At 38.9% G+C, this 14102-nt stretch overlaps 4 protein-coding genes across 7 annotated transcripts; 1 reads left to right on the top strand and 3 right to left on the bottom strand.

Annotated features, from left to right (window-relative positions):
• Nucleotides 1-411: 411 nt before the first annotated feature.
• Nucleotides 412-5779, top strand: LOC130715822 (oxysterol-binding protein-related protein 4B-like). 4 transcript variants are annotated; one of them, XM_057565944.1, is made up of 7 exons: nt 412-548; nt 2260-2403; nt 3477-3722; nt 4056-4215; nt 4499-4790; nt 4939-5041; nt 5206-5779. In XM_057565944.1, exons 1-7 carry the CDS (start codon nt 546-548, stop codon nt 5452-5454), a joined length of 1197 nt encoding a protein of 398 aa, XP_057421927.1. In that variant the 5' UTR covers nt 412-545; the 3' UTR covers nt 5455-5779. The 4 variants fall into 4 exon arrangements, with proteins under 4 accessions (XP_057421927.1, XP_057421930.1, XP_057421928.1 ...); XM_057565947.1 differs by having other exon boundaries at nt 413-548; nt 4056-4152; XM_057565945.1 differs by having other exon boundaries at nt 477-552.
• A 104-nt stretch (nt 5780-5883) lies between these two features.
• LOC130713222 (uncharacterized) lies at nt 5884-7434 on the bottom strand. Its single transcript, XM_057563010.1, has one exon. The coding sequence runs from the start codon at nt 7432-7434 to the stop codon at nt 5884-5886; it is 1551 nt and encodes a 516-aa protein (XP_057418993.1).
• A 444-nt stretch (nt 7435-7878) lies between these two features.
• LOC130713221 (uncharacterized) lies at nt 7879-11322 on the bottom strand. Its single transcript, XM_057563009.1, has 6 exons — nt 10468-11322; nt 10160-10405; nt 9929-10012; nt 8622-9830; nt 8270-8464; nt 7879-8004 (listed from the first exon to the last, which is right to left on the bottom strand). Exons 1-6 carry the CDS (start codon nt 11320-11322, stop codon nt 7879-7881), a joined length of 2715 nt encoding a protein of 904 aa, XP_057418992.1.
• Nucleotides 11323-11966: 644 nt separating this feature from the next.
• On the bottom strand, nt 11967-12769 carry LOC130716223 (uncharacterized). Its single transcript, XM_057566425.1, has one exon. The coding sequence runs from the start codon at nt 12602-12604 to the stop codon at nt 12107-12109; it is 498 nt and encodes a 165-aa protein (XP_057422408.1). The 5' UTR covers nt 12605-12769; the 3' UTR covers nt 11967-12106.
• Between the last annotated feature and the right edge of the window lie 1333 nt (nt 12770-14102).

Here is a 14102-nt window from a genome sequence, read left to right as displayed (position 1 = left end):
TAAAAAATGCAATTAAACTTATACATCTATTTTTTTTACATTAAAAAGATAAATTACACCCTTTAGGGATTGATTCATTAACCTTCTCCTCCCCAACCCATATGTATATATCTATTATGGTAAACGGATATTTAAACGCACTTCAAAATAAAATAAAATATGAATGATTTTTTATTATATAGAAATACAAATAGGCTAACGTTGCACTTGATACACTTGATATCAAAAGACAAACTTGTAAGGTGTGGCAGGGTGGTTATTTGTACCATGAGATTGAGGTTCAATTTTTATCCTATCGAATATAAAATAACGTGAGTACCGGTGTACAAGGAGATTAGTTATTATCGTCATATGTACATATATAGTGGATATTATGATTTAAAAAAAAAAGACACGCTACGGAATTATAAAGTTATAAACTTTGGCAGGTCTTATATATATATTCTCAATTTCTTGCCTTAGGCAAAGGCTTTTGGGTGTCTGCAAGACTGAAACTGTGATAAAGTCTCTGCACTGGTTGTGCGCTCATCAAGTTTCATATAAAAATGGTGGGTACGCATATTCTCATTCTCTTCTATTCAGATTTCTTCCATTTTATCAACTTTCATTCTAACTATTAAAATCCATTGTCACTCAAATGAAATAAGCTTCATTTCATTTCTGTGTGTGTGCATGTTTCAATATAAGTTTTTTTTTGTTACAAAAGGAAAAATGTTTCAATATAAATTAAATTTCAAACATATATGAACGACATTCCTCAATTTATAATAGAGAGAATTTCGTTCTTTTTATTTATTTCAAAATAAGTGCTAATAATGTTGGTTTGCACGGGTGCTAACAGTTATCCAAACATTGAAACATACCATTTATCTTTGTTCCAAGGCTTGATGCATGCCAGTAGTATCCTTGTTGGTCTTTTGCCAGTTTGCCTTGTCTAGTTATACATGTGGATGTTAAAAAAAACCACAAAGCTTTTTAATTCAAGCATGTCCCCCTTGATCGGTTTTTTTTTTCTTAATTTTTTCTTCTTCTTCTTCTTTGTGTTGTTTCTATGTTTGAATATGGAAATAGGAAACAGAGTACAGCCTCAAGTTTAATAGACATTGGTACAAACAGAATAGCTTAGTACATGGATTTGTGGTCTGTAATTGTTAGTGTGTAGAAGTTTATGTTCATGGTTTAATTTCACTCACACAAGTGAGAAATTGGACCAGGAAGATAGAAATATAAGAGATATAATATAGTCGATGTGATAAAAAAAGGAGAGAAAGTTAAAATGAGAAATTATGTGAGATGAGATAAAAAGAGAAATATGAGTATGAATTAAAGTATCACAACTCTAAATCCATCATTCTTCCTCGCTGCCTTTGGTTATGGATTTTTTATAATAAGCAAAAGAAAATAATATTGATATATGGAAAATAGACTAGAGTAATGATTTATACCCATTCGTATAGTGAAAACATTCAACCGACACTCGAAGTATATGTCAAATGATTGTATTCCCCGAATATGTATTTGAAAATATTTTAAAGAGTGTTTCTTTTTTTACATCAGAAAGATAAATTACAGCCATTAAAGATCAATCCCTGGACCTCTCTCACTCAACTCAAAAGAGTGTCTATCTTATTAGTGTAGATATATCTAAACCATTTTAGTAAGCTTTCAATTCATGAGTTTTTTTGAAGTAGTTATAATTTTTTGACTTTTTTACCGGTGATAAATATTTCCCTATTGCAACTGCATTTTTGGTCTAAATCCTAAAGCATGCGAGAATTGGTCAATTAACTTAGCACAAAGGACATGTATGACATTTGCATAAATCCACAAGGTTAAGTGTTGAGTTTGATAAGATTGTCAATGACAGCAAAGCTAACTACCAATCCACATGACACAAACACCAAACAAATCATAACCGCAAACTGTATTCAGCAATGAAATACTCCTTGACTTGGGAAACAAGCAGCAAGGATAAGTGCTCTTTCTCATCGCTTTGGATGACTCAAACCGACGCTATTGAAACAATTTTAGCATCTGAGTTGAGGCTGACACTAAATTTGTATGCCAATTTAGTCTTTTCTTGTACCTATTTCAAATTTCAAAAAAATTCAATGTTTGTGAAATACTAATATTACTCTTAACTAGACATTGTCATATGATGTAATAGTTTTTCAAGTGATAATGTCTCGAATCTAACATTTTAAATAAGTCAATCTTAACTATATACTTATAACTTGTGGTTGTTGTGTTGCCATGTAGGAGACAAGAATTGTGCTCACAAAGCCATCCATGCTGGAAAGGCATTCAGATTCGAATGAGAATAATAAGGCTTCAAATATTTTGAAGCACGTACTGAATCTCTTTAAGAGCTTGCGGCCAGGATCTGATCTCTCATCCTTTAAGGCAAGTTTAGGGTTAGCTATAAATCAAATTAAATGAGCAATTTAGTATATTAGTTCATTATAAGTCTAGGGCATATTTGTTTTCAATAGGTATATTTTACATATTTCTAGAATGTAAGATAAATGAATTACACATACATTTTTTAAATAATTCCACTGATTAAAGTAGCTAATAGTAAATATAATATAAAACATTAATATTGATTTTTTTTAATAATTTAAGTGTCATTTATAAGCATCTTATTATATTTATGGTTTAATTGCATAAATTTAAGTATTCAATAATTATCATTTTAAAATCTAAATTTATACTTAGATTCTAACGCTGATATCACTTGTTACATTCTTGTTTTCTTAAATTTTCTCACATATTCACCAATTTTCGGTTAATTCAAGTGGTAAATGCTAAAAAAACTTGCTACTATACCCAAAACATTTCGATTCTAATATCTATCTTAGAATTCAGACATACTAAGAGGTAAAATTGTCAATTTAGCAACTGTTCCATGTGTATATGCCTTCTAAACCCCCTTTCTCCACCCCACACAAAACTCACTATTAGGGGGGGGGGGGGGGTTTGAACTCACACAACCCACTAAATGAGTGGGTTAGGACAAGATTAACCCTAAGGCTAGCTCACTCTCTATTACTTTTTTACATAGATAAATTTCTAAAATAAATTAATTTGAACCTAAAAGCAAAAAAATATTTATACACCCTCCTTCACCTCTGCTCTCTCCCCTCTCTCCTCTCTCTTTCTCCTCCCCCTCTGTCATTTCTCTCCTCCCTCTTCCCCTCTCTCTGCTTTCTATTCTCTTCTCTCTCTTAGCAATTGATTAACCGGAAGAACATCCATATTACTCAAATTATTGGTCAATGAACATGAAAATTATCTTCTAGATTAGAGTATTATTAACCTAAATGGGCCGGACCAGCCCGTTTGTGCCGCAGCCCATGGCAGGTTGAGTTGGTAAATTAATAGCTAAGTTCAATCTAAAAACTAAGTGACACAGAGGTTAGGTAATTTTTTACAAGCAGGAGATTCCGCGCTCAATTTTTTGTAATTGTGTACAGCTTCCCCCTGTCTTCAACATGCCCAAGTCACAACTTCAATGCTCTGCTGAATGTGTATATTCCACTGCATTTGACTTGCTAAGCAGCCTCAACAATGGCAAAACACCATTGGATAGATTCATATCAGTTGTAGCATGGAGCATTTCCACCACACGCCCAACAAAGTTTGGAGCTGCTCCCTATAATCCAATTCTCGGTGAGACTCACCATGTTTCCAAGGGAAACCTTAATGTCTTACTAGAACAGGTACTTTTTTTTTTCTGTTATGCTTTTGTCTCCTTTCTTACCAACTACATGCTCAGTCTAGAATCAAAATGCTTACAAACTATTAGAATTTGGATTAGGTGTAACTCTACCCAACTAGTTCAAGGGTGATGATTATTTTACCTAATATATATGGACCATTGGCTTAATAAATGGATCTATAGGATAAACTATATAATTATTATTTGTCATCTCTCTACTCAATGTAGTTATCTACAATTATGTTATTGTTTATCACAAGCATATCTTGTCATGGACTTGTAGGCATGAATATGCTTACCCTTTATTAAGATAATTGGATTTACATGTTTGCAGGTTTCTCACCACCCTCCAGTATCAGCCCTCCATGCCACTGATCAAAAGGAAAACATAGAAATTATATGGTGTCAGATCCCTGTTCCAAAGTTTATTGGTAAAATTATTTCACCAATATGTTGTGTGATGAAACAAAATCAATTTCTACTTTTTTCTAAATGTATGTTCAATACATAAGTATTGCCTTGTTTTCTAAATCTTTCACCATTCTTACTTTTCTCTTAATTGATTTGTAACAAGGATATTCTGTTACTCAAAACTGAGAATTTGATAAGCATCTTGGGAGAACCATATCACAAAAGCTAGTTGTTGTACTTGTAGTTAGAGAGCTCAATCTCTTATAAACCCCACCCTAAAATCGCATACTTCCAATGTGTGACTCAACTGTCATAACAGAATTGAAATTAAATGTACACTTGCATAACAAAACCTCAACTATGCAGGTACTGCAGTAGAAGCTAAGGTGCATGGCAAACGACAGCTGAAGCTCCACAATCATGGAGAGACGTATGAAATGAGTTCACCTCATATTCTATTCAGATTTCTTCCAGTTCCTGGGACTGATTGGTTTGGCAATGTTAGAATTCAGTGTCTAGAAACAGGGCTTGTGGCAGATTTAACATACATGAGCCAATCGTTCTTTGGATTTAGGGGGAACCGAAGACTGATAAAAGGGAAGATTTTTGACTCCTTGTCAATGAAGGTTCTTTATGAAATTCATGGTCATTGGGATAGGTATGTCATCACTTGAAGTTTTAACTGCCAATCTGTCATATAAAAGCATGCCTTTTACTTGTTTTTAGTGTTAAAATCCAGTGATTGTTGTCAATTGTTTACTTGTAATATTTTGATGATATGTTCCTAATCTCATAAAATGTTGCAGTACTGTAACAGTGAAAGATACAACTAATGAAGAAATAAGAGTTATATATGATGCAAAAAAAACTATTTCAGGCCTCCAAGCTCCTTTTGTTAAGGATCCAGAGGTAATAAATATTTATATGAGTGATGCAACACTCTTTATATTTCTCAATTTGGAAAGCAATTAGGGCTATTTGTATGTTTGATGCATGTGTTAGCTCAATAACAAAGCATGTTGAATGTGCTTCTCTTGCTGAGTTTGATATGAGATTTTGTTATGCTCGATCAGAATGTGTGGACAACAGAATCAGCTCTTGTTTGGAGTGAGTTGAGCCAAGCCATCCTGAGCAAAGACTGGGAAAAAGCAAGAGAGGCAAAAAACACTGTTGAGGACAGGCAGAGGAAGTTAATGAGAGAAAGAGAGTCAAAAGGGGAAACATGGGTTCCTAAACACTTCATAGTGTCTAAAAGCCAAGAGGGTTGGGATTGTTCACCAATTCAAAAGTGGGTCCCAACTGCCCCTATTGCCACCTTGTAAAATTTCTTTGAATGATTGCATCGTTATCTTTAGATACACGTAGATTCACACATCGGAAGATGACTTGATTTTGGGAGAAGCTACTCATAGCATCTTTTGTGGTAGCATAATTAATTCTGAAAGATAAGAACATGAATTTTAAAACGCAATGGTTGTATGTTTATGCTAGAAAGAAAGAGCATTGTAAAATTTCACTTGTTAAAGTCATAGTAGCTAGACCAGCCAATTAGTTCATCTGGTAATATTGGTGGTGAATTCTAGTTTGTAAGTAGGAAAATGAATCCTCCAATTTGTTTTTCAAAGAAAGAAAATTGCTGAAACACAATTGCCTCTCATTGTATTGATGTTTAAAAAAGAAGCACTTAATATGTGTTTTTTTTTAAACTACTTAATATGTGTTTTGATACTATTTTTTTTTTTGAAATTCCATTAAATATATTGAAACAAAGCCGGCTTAGAGGCCAAAATGTCAGAGCGGACAAAAGCATCAAGTCCAGGCGGCCCCTCCTCTATCCAAACCAAAAAAGATGAGGCACCCCGGGCCAAAAAGTCAGCGGCACTGTTGCCGGATCTACGAACAAAAGAAACATCCATATTGGAAAAAGCTAAAGAAAGCGTACGACAATCAGAAATAATCAAATCTAAATAAGAGGACCCTCTGCTACGACGAAGCCACCACTGGAACAACTGCAAAGAATCTGTCTCAAAACAAACAGCACGAAACCCAAGATCAATAGCCATCTGTAGCGCCCACCGGAAGCAAAGAGCCTCCGCCAAGCCTACGGATTGCATCAAGACCATAGCCAATGTAGCTGCTGCCAAAACCTCGCCATCCTCATCTCGCGCCACCAAGCCAATACCAGCTAGATTCCTCCGCACGGACGCATCAAAATTGACTTTGATCAAACCTGCATGGGGACGTTTCCATGAAGACGCACCAGCCACCGCCGGGCTCGTGACCGAAACTGGCCTAGGCAACGCTGAAAGAGCCACCAGTCGCTGCATCACAAAGGTTACATGTAACTCCCTCTGGTTAAAAACCCAAGCATTCCTTGCCTCCCAAATTACATATAACATCGTGAAGATCCTGCTCACGGCCTCATCCTCTAAATGCTCCATCATACACGTAAGCATCTCGTAGAACACACTTGTACCAGCTGGACGAATACCCAACACTGCAAACCAAAGTCGAGCAATAACAGGACAAAGCAAGAAAGAATGGCTCGTCGTTTCATCATCAATCCCACACCATGGGCAAGAAGGGTCGACATCAATCCCACGCCGACGAAGACGGCTGCGAACAGGAAAAAAACCAGAAGAAGCTCTCGAAACCAGCTCACGGCACCTAGGCAAAGCAGTTGAACTCCACACCACCTTCCAGAACGCAGCTGGAATCACCGGCGTAGAGGACGACGACGGGACAACTTGATCATGGATCCGCCTGATGAATTTGTAACCAGATTTAGCATTATACCAACCATCTTGTGTTTTAGGCCAGAAGAGAAGGTCCTCACGCGCCTGCACAGGTAACGGAACAGCCAAAATGCACTGCGCAGTGGCTGGGTTGAAAACCTGCTCAACCAACGCCTCGTTCCAACGACCACTAACGAGCAAACCGACCACCTTGCGCAGCCCTAATTCCTCAAATAAATCCTGTCGGAAAATTAAAGGTGACCCATTGGGGAGCCAAGGATCATCAACAATGTTAATAGACTCACCATTCCCCACTCGCCATCGCCCACCTTTTACAAAGATACAACTAGTCTTCAACATGCTCGTCCAAGCATAACTTGGCCTATAACCTTTTTTCGCCCCTAACAGCTCACCACTGGGGAAATAGACAGACTTAAACACCTGACCAAAGAGAGAATCAAGGTTGTTATATATCCTCCACCAGTTCTTAGAAACAGGAGCCGTGTTAAAAGACTTAGTGTGTGTTTGGAAAATCTTAATGGATCCACATCTATATGTGATCCACATCTACTAGAAGCAACAAATAGTTGCTTTTGGAAAGATGGATCCACATCTAGTAGTGGTAGAATTGAAACCAAACATGCACTTAAAGTCCCGAAAACCCAATCCACCATTCTCTTTTGTACGACATAATTTATCCCATGAAGACCAATGTAGACTTCTCCTAGTGACATCACCACCCCAATAAAACTTACTGATCATGCTTTCAATCTGGTTACATAACCCATCCGGGAGAACAAAACAGGACATCACATAAGCAGGAATAGCTTGAACCACAGCTTTTACCAGAACTTCCCGACCTGCTCGAGGCAAAGATCTCTCTTTCCACCCCTTGAGCTTCTTCCAAACTCTATCCTTGACAAAGTTAAAAATTTGGGTCTTTGACTTTTCAATGATCGTCGGGAGACCCAAACATTTATCAAAGCTCTCCACTGCCTTTACTCCTAACATCTATCTCAGCTCATGGAAACAATTTTGTGGCACATTGCGGCTAACTGAAAGCATTGACTTGTAATGATTAATAGCTTGCCCAGAAGCTCTCTCATAGGTTGAGAGAATGTCACGAATACACTCCGCCTGTTGCAAAAATTACACTGTCATCTGCAAACAATAAATGTGAGATGACAGGAGCAGATCTAGAAAGTTTAACCCCATGCAAAGAGGAATTCAAAACAGCTTTATTAATCATCGCAGAAAAAACTTCCCCACATAAAATGAACAGATACGGTGACAAAGGATCTCCTTGTCTCAACCCTCTATGCGAGACAAAAGGAGCTTGTCTGTTGCCATTTAGCAAAATTGAAAAATTGACAGATGATACACATCACATAATTAAATTTACCCAACAAAGTGGGAAGCCCATAGATATCATAACCTTCTCAAGGAAAGACCACTCAACCCTGTTGTATGCCTTAGACATATCCAGTTTGAGGGTCATAATGCCATTCCGGCTCTGGATTATTTTCTTCATAAAATGAAAACACTCGAATGCAATCAAAGCATTATCAGTAATTAAACGTCCCGGCACAAACGCACTCTGGGACTCACAAATTAAATCAGGCAAAATCAATTTCAATCTATTTGCTAAACACTTTGTAATAGTCTTAAAGATAATGATTTCAAAAAAAAATCTTAAAGATAACATTACAAAGGCTAATTGGTCTAAACTGACTAGCATGTTCCGGGGTTTTAACCTTAGAAATCAGAACCAACAAAGTTTGATTAATCATACATGGATCAATGTTTCCCTGGAGGACTTGCAGGCAGAATTGGGTCACATCATCACCAATGATACGCCAAAATTTCTGGTAAAAGAGCGCATGCAAACCATCAGCTCCCGGAGCCTTGGTCAGGTGCATCTGAAATAAGGCCTCCTCCACATCATCCTTTGAGAAGGGAGCAACTAGGGTCTCTGTGTGGGAAGCTGTCACACGGTTAGCTACCAACTCCACCACCTCGTCAATCCCGGACGGATTTGAACTAGTGAAGAGTTCTCTGAAATAGGACGATAAAACAATTGAAATCTCCTCATCTGTCACCACCTCCCTCCCATTGCTATCCCGAATGCACTCAATCATATTCCTCTGCCTTCGTTGCGAGGCCTTCTGATGGAAGAACCTCGAATTTCTGTCCCCATGTCGAAGCCAAGTAGTTCTAGATCTCTGACTCCACATAATCTCCTCCTGCTCAAGCAACACATCAAGATCCCTCTCTACTACCCTAGTTCTCTCCACCACCTCCGCTGTCTGTATTCTCCTCTGAAGCCGTTGGAGCTCAACTCTAGCATCCGAAATCTTCCTCGGAATGTCTCCAAACGCACTCCTCCCCCACCCATCCAAAGCCGTGCCCACACCACTAATTTTCTCACAGAGATTACTCAAAGATGACTCCCACACCGCTGCCACGTCCTCCGTGCATTCCTCCTCCTTTTGCAACCAGAGTTCCTCAAAACGGAACACCCGCTCTCGCTTTTTCTCCACCCTAGATCTTCTACTCCCACAACAGAGGAGAATCGGATTGTGATCAGATCTATAGCGAGGTAGGTGGGCCACTGAAGATACCGGCCAAGCCTCCCGCCAAGCTCTATTAACCAGCACATAGTCAAGTCTCTCCTCAATTGTACCTGCAAGGTGTTCTCTTTTATTAGACCAAGTAAAGCGGTTTCCCGAGAAGTTCACTTCCTGTAACCCACACTGGCTACGAATTAGAGAGCGCTCCTGGAGAATACTCTGATCAGGAGGATCACCTCCCAGCTTATCATCAGGAGAAAGAATATCATTAAAGTCCCCAAAACAGCACCACGGAACCAAGTCTGGAGGTTTCATATCACTAATCATCTCCCATGTCCTCCTCTTGTTTCTCTCCTCCGGGAAACCATTCACCGCAAGACCCTCCATATAGACCTGAGAGTCCAGGTGTGTAAACAAAAACCGAATGTGATGGAGTCAGGCATTAATGATAACAACGTCAATGCCCTCCCACCAAAGTAAACACAAACCACCTGCACAGGATTGTCGTGCACCAGCACACTGGACTGGAAATAAATTACAAAGGCCACCTGCCCCTCTGTGACGCAACATCTCAGCTGTAAACAAAAGAGTCTCAGACAAAAAAAAAATGTCGGGAGCTTTAGAGTGGAGAAGCATTTTAAATGCACCAACTGCCCGCCGGTTCCCAAGCTTGCGGCAGTTCCACGCTAAGATCCTCATTGATGTGGGAGGGACTGTTCAACAGTCTCCGCCAATCCAAATCCAAAGTCAGAGTTCAATTTCTTCAGAGGTGGAGAAAAACCCGTTCGAGCTAAAGGAGAAGATAAATCACCAGCCCTCTTTCTAGGTCCCAAAGCCAATACTGTATTATTTCCACCTGTGACACTTTCAACACCATCATTGTTCATTGAAAATTCTGGTTGCCTTCCTTCCATTTGTGACCCAACCATGGGCCCTTCACCTTGCACATCAGCACTACCATCCAGAACCTGAAGCACATTTTTGCCCTCTCTTTTCGCATGCTCAAGCACTGGCCCGTTTGGAACTTTGCCATCCTTGACACCCGAGCCCTCCCCTTGTACCAAAGTTGGTCCCCCTCCATTCCCAAGTCCTCCCGCAGCTCCCCCTCCCTGGCCTTGCACACCCTGTCCACCACCTTCGTTCCCACCTCCCTCACGCCGGCGCCGTAGAACGGACGAATGACCGGGTCAGCACGGAGCCACCCACCAAACGGTAGCGGATTTCCTTCGTCCTCCACATCACAGTCACGCAGAATATGATCAAGAAGACCACATCTGTAGCAGAAATTCTTGAGCTTCTCATACTTGAATACTATCTTCAGAGGCGCTTTCCCTGGGGAAGTTAGCAGCCGGCCCCTACGCACCGAGGCTCCTGAATCAATCCACACCCGGACCCTGAAGAGTGGTTCGTACTTGTTCGCCTCTGATTTGTCCCACTCTATGTATCCTGCAAAGGTTCTTGCAATAAGACGTGCCACCGCCTCTGTCCTGAATCCCCCCGGAGGAAGATTGTTAACCTGTATCCAGAAAGGGATACCACCAAGGGGAATCGGTGGTTGGGCAACCACCCCATTCATCAGTTGCAGCACCAGTGCGTACCGGTTAAAGAACCAGGGCCCCGAACGGAGGACTAGGTCCTTGTCCCTAGCAGAGGTAAACTTGAACGTGAAGAGATTCACTCCTGCCTGGTGCACCTCCTCGCAGTTTCGTGATTTCCACAAAGCAGATATGACAGTTTTGAAAGCCTGAGAGCTAACTTGATTTCTGGCATGAACCCTTGCTGTAAGCCATACGTCTTGTCTCAGAGCCGGATCCTCACCCAGAATTCCCAAATCGAGGGCCTCTCCTTCCTCCTCATTCATATCAAACTCAGGGATATCAGCCATTGATGGGCGGTGATGTGCATGAAAGCCAGAAAAAGAAACACGATCAAAACTTCACGTTGAGTACCAGAAGAGAATCTTCCCACAGATGAGAAGAAAGTCTACTCGTAGAGGAACACGAGACAAGTCGTGCCGTCAAAGTCTTCCCTAGGATCCCGAGCCAGAATTTGGAAGTCAAAGCCCAGAAACCCTAGCCGTCAGAAAGAGGCGCTAAAACCCTAGCAGAGCCATCATGGTAATCCGCTTTGATACTAGTTGAATGCAACGTAAACAAATTTTTATCAAAATATTTTGCTTACTTTTTGTAAGTGAGAGTTAACGTCAATTTGCATTTGCACTAACACAAGAATATCCAAACATAGCCGTAAATCCTAGTAGACAACTTTGGCCACCAAACTCCAACCATTTCTCGAGTTCTTCAATCTGGACAGCCAAATTGTCATTCTTTAGTTGTTAAAATACATTAAAAGTTATTCAATTCTTTGCTGTCCTAACTTGAGTATATGCTATTTTTTATAGTAGCCCAAACAAGAAAAATTAATTAAGTATTTCACAAACTGAACTTCCTTCTGATCTGTCTGCCTTGAAAACATCTAATGATCTAATACACTTCCAAAAACAAGAAGGTTGCATAACAAAAAAATACAAAGAACTAACTAAGCAAAAAGCGTACCTTATTTACATTTTTTTCATAAGATTTGGATATGAAATCTGTAATATCCAAATGCCTAACAATTAATAGTATTATGAAGTCCTTGAGGACATTCATGAGTACAGGACATGAGAATTAATTTTTCTCATACAAAACTGATTCACAACTCCTATTGCTATGGAATGACTTTTCTGTGATAGTGTCCAAGACAGGTTTCCATGTTTTCAACCTACAAGGGCTTCGTCCCCCATTCATCATATTCACACCAACTTTCTCAGCCACGGCGACTCTGCAAGGACTCCTGAGTTTTTTTGAGTCAGAATTACATGACCTGGTTTTGGCTATTGCAGTGAGCCTCTTTGCTAGGCAAGCCAAATCCATAGGGGAAAACTCAGTTTGGAACATTGAGTATGGGAGCATGAAATACACTTGCCCAAGTTGGAGTTGGGTATCTCCCTTGAATGGTGTTGAGGAAAGAAGCTGAAAGGAGGTGCAAACAAAGTGTTTTTCGGGGGTGTCAATTACTTGGCTTGCTGAAATGGGTTGCTCAAAATACTCTACATAACCATTGAGATGAACCACTCGCACATTCTTGAAGGTGGAAGATGACTTAAGAGATAAACAGGCACCCATTTTCGTGCTTCTCACTTGGAATTGAATAGATGCTAAATGAAAAAGTAGTGGTGAATACTGAATATTCTGATGCCTCTGGTCCTGTATTTATTAGCAATGATGTTATAGTGTGTTTAGAATACACAAATGGGGGTTGACTATTGATCATTTGAGATAGTTATTTTGTTTTAAATTGAAGACTTTTGGCAATGACATTAATAGTTAGCTAAGCCGTGCCCTTTTTTGACCGATTGTGGACGTCTGGACGGTAAGGTTAGCATCAATCAATTTTAGAGTGAAGTTTTTACGAGTAGTTTCGAGTTTTATAATTAATTATAAATAAAGTAAAATTAAGAAAGTAACTATTAATCCCTTACTCGAATTTAACCTTTTAAAATAGAGATATTCAATTATAAAGTTAAAGTATCTCATTACAATCGTTGATTGATAACTTAATGATTTATATTTTAAGAATATCATAAGATTATTGGGTCCAATATCGTCCAAGTCGATCGGTCCGAACAATTTATAACTAAGAATACTCCATGTTAATTAGTTGAAACAACAAAAAGTAAGTTAATCTCGTCCAACAAGCAACCAAACATATTTAAACCAAACAGATTTAAGCCAATCACAAGGCTGCCAATAATGTCAGAAGCCATATGTAAATAATTCACTAACCCTCAATGTCTTGGTTAGTTTACAGATATATTATCATGGTCTATTCTGTCAATTTCTAGTAAATGAATCACTTATTTTAGCGTGTAAGGCCACTTGGTTTCATTTTTTGCAACTTGCAGTGATTACATGTGGTGATAGAGATACAATGTGCCACACAAGCAAAAGCTTCCTTCTGCGAATGGATTTGTACTTCATATATATTCTACAATTTAATAATAATAGGGTTCAATTCAAATCAGAAAGTTGCTTCACTTCTTTTTCAAAGCCAACTGTGACAAATTGTAACAGACCCCACAGTCCTGGTCCCTCAACTTTATCATTTATGCCGTGTAGTTTACTTTGTTAATAGCTTGGTTAGAAGCGTTGAATCAATCAAATAATGCATGCATGAAGAAACTTAGACTCTGCCACAGTGCCACTTGCCTTCTATATGAACTTGCAACTCTTTATTCATTATTCAATGTATCTTTCTACTTAATTTTTTGCAAGACTTTTTTGGAACGAGCTTGATTGGATAAGACTTTTTAATATTCAACTTGCCTCTCAAATAAATTATCATCGATCCATTATTAGTTGTTTATATTTTTCCAAAAAGTGCATTTTTATCCATTCTTAGAAATAGTACTTTATAGCCTTTTTATATTTCTTTGATTGTGTTTCTTCTCGCCCTTGTGGCTTGAGTCGACAATGAGTTGACTGAGTCTTGTATGAGTTGTATCTATACGCTTGGTAAGCCCTATGATGGAAGTTTTATGATGAAGCATTGAGCGTAAAGAATAAGTATGGAAAGCCCAAACTGTTTGGAAACTACTCTATGGTAAAAGGAAAATGATTCTTT

This window comes from Lotus japonicus, chromosome 4 (assembly GCF_012489685.1).
Source record: "Lotus japonicus ecotype B-129 chromosome 4, LjGifu_v1.2".
Classification (NCBI taxonomy): domain Eukaryota; kingdom Viridiplantae; phylum Streptophyta; class Magnoliopsida; order Fabales; family Fabaceae; genus Lotus; species Lotus japonicus.
Note: the sequence above shows the minus strand (reverse complement) of the source record. Positions and strands in the feature narration are given on the sequence as shown.

Coding starts and splice junctions, on each gene's coding strand:
- LOC130713222 (XM_057563010.1), bottom strand. CDS start 7,434: ATGTGGATCACATATAGATGTGGATCCATTAAGATTTTCCAAACACAC.
- LOC130715822 (XM_057565944.1), top strand. Junction 4,791..4,938: donor ATTCATGGTCATTGGGATAG/GTATGTCATCAC, acceptor AAAATGTTGCAG/TACTGTAACAGTGAAAGATA. Junction 5,042..5,205: donor CTTTTGTTAAGGATCCAGAG/GTAATAAATATT, acceptor ATGCTCGATCAG/AATGTGTGGACAACAGAATC.
- LOC130713221 (XM_057563009.1), bottom strand. CDS start 11,322: ATGGCTGATATCCCTGAGTTTGATATGAATGAGGAGGAAGGAGAGGCC. Junction 8,465..8,621: donor TGTTGGTTCTGATTTCTAAG/GTTAAAACCCCG, acceptor TGTGAGTCCCAG/AGTGCGTTTGTGCCGGGACG. Junction 8,005..8,269: donor TGGGCTTCCCACTTTGTTGG/GTAAATTTAATT, acceptor TTTTTGCAACAG/GCGGAGTGTATTCGTGACAT.
- LOC130716223 (XM_057566425.1), bottom strand. CDS start 12,604: ATGGGTGCCTGTTTATCTCTTAAGTCATCTTCCACCTTCAAGAATGTG.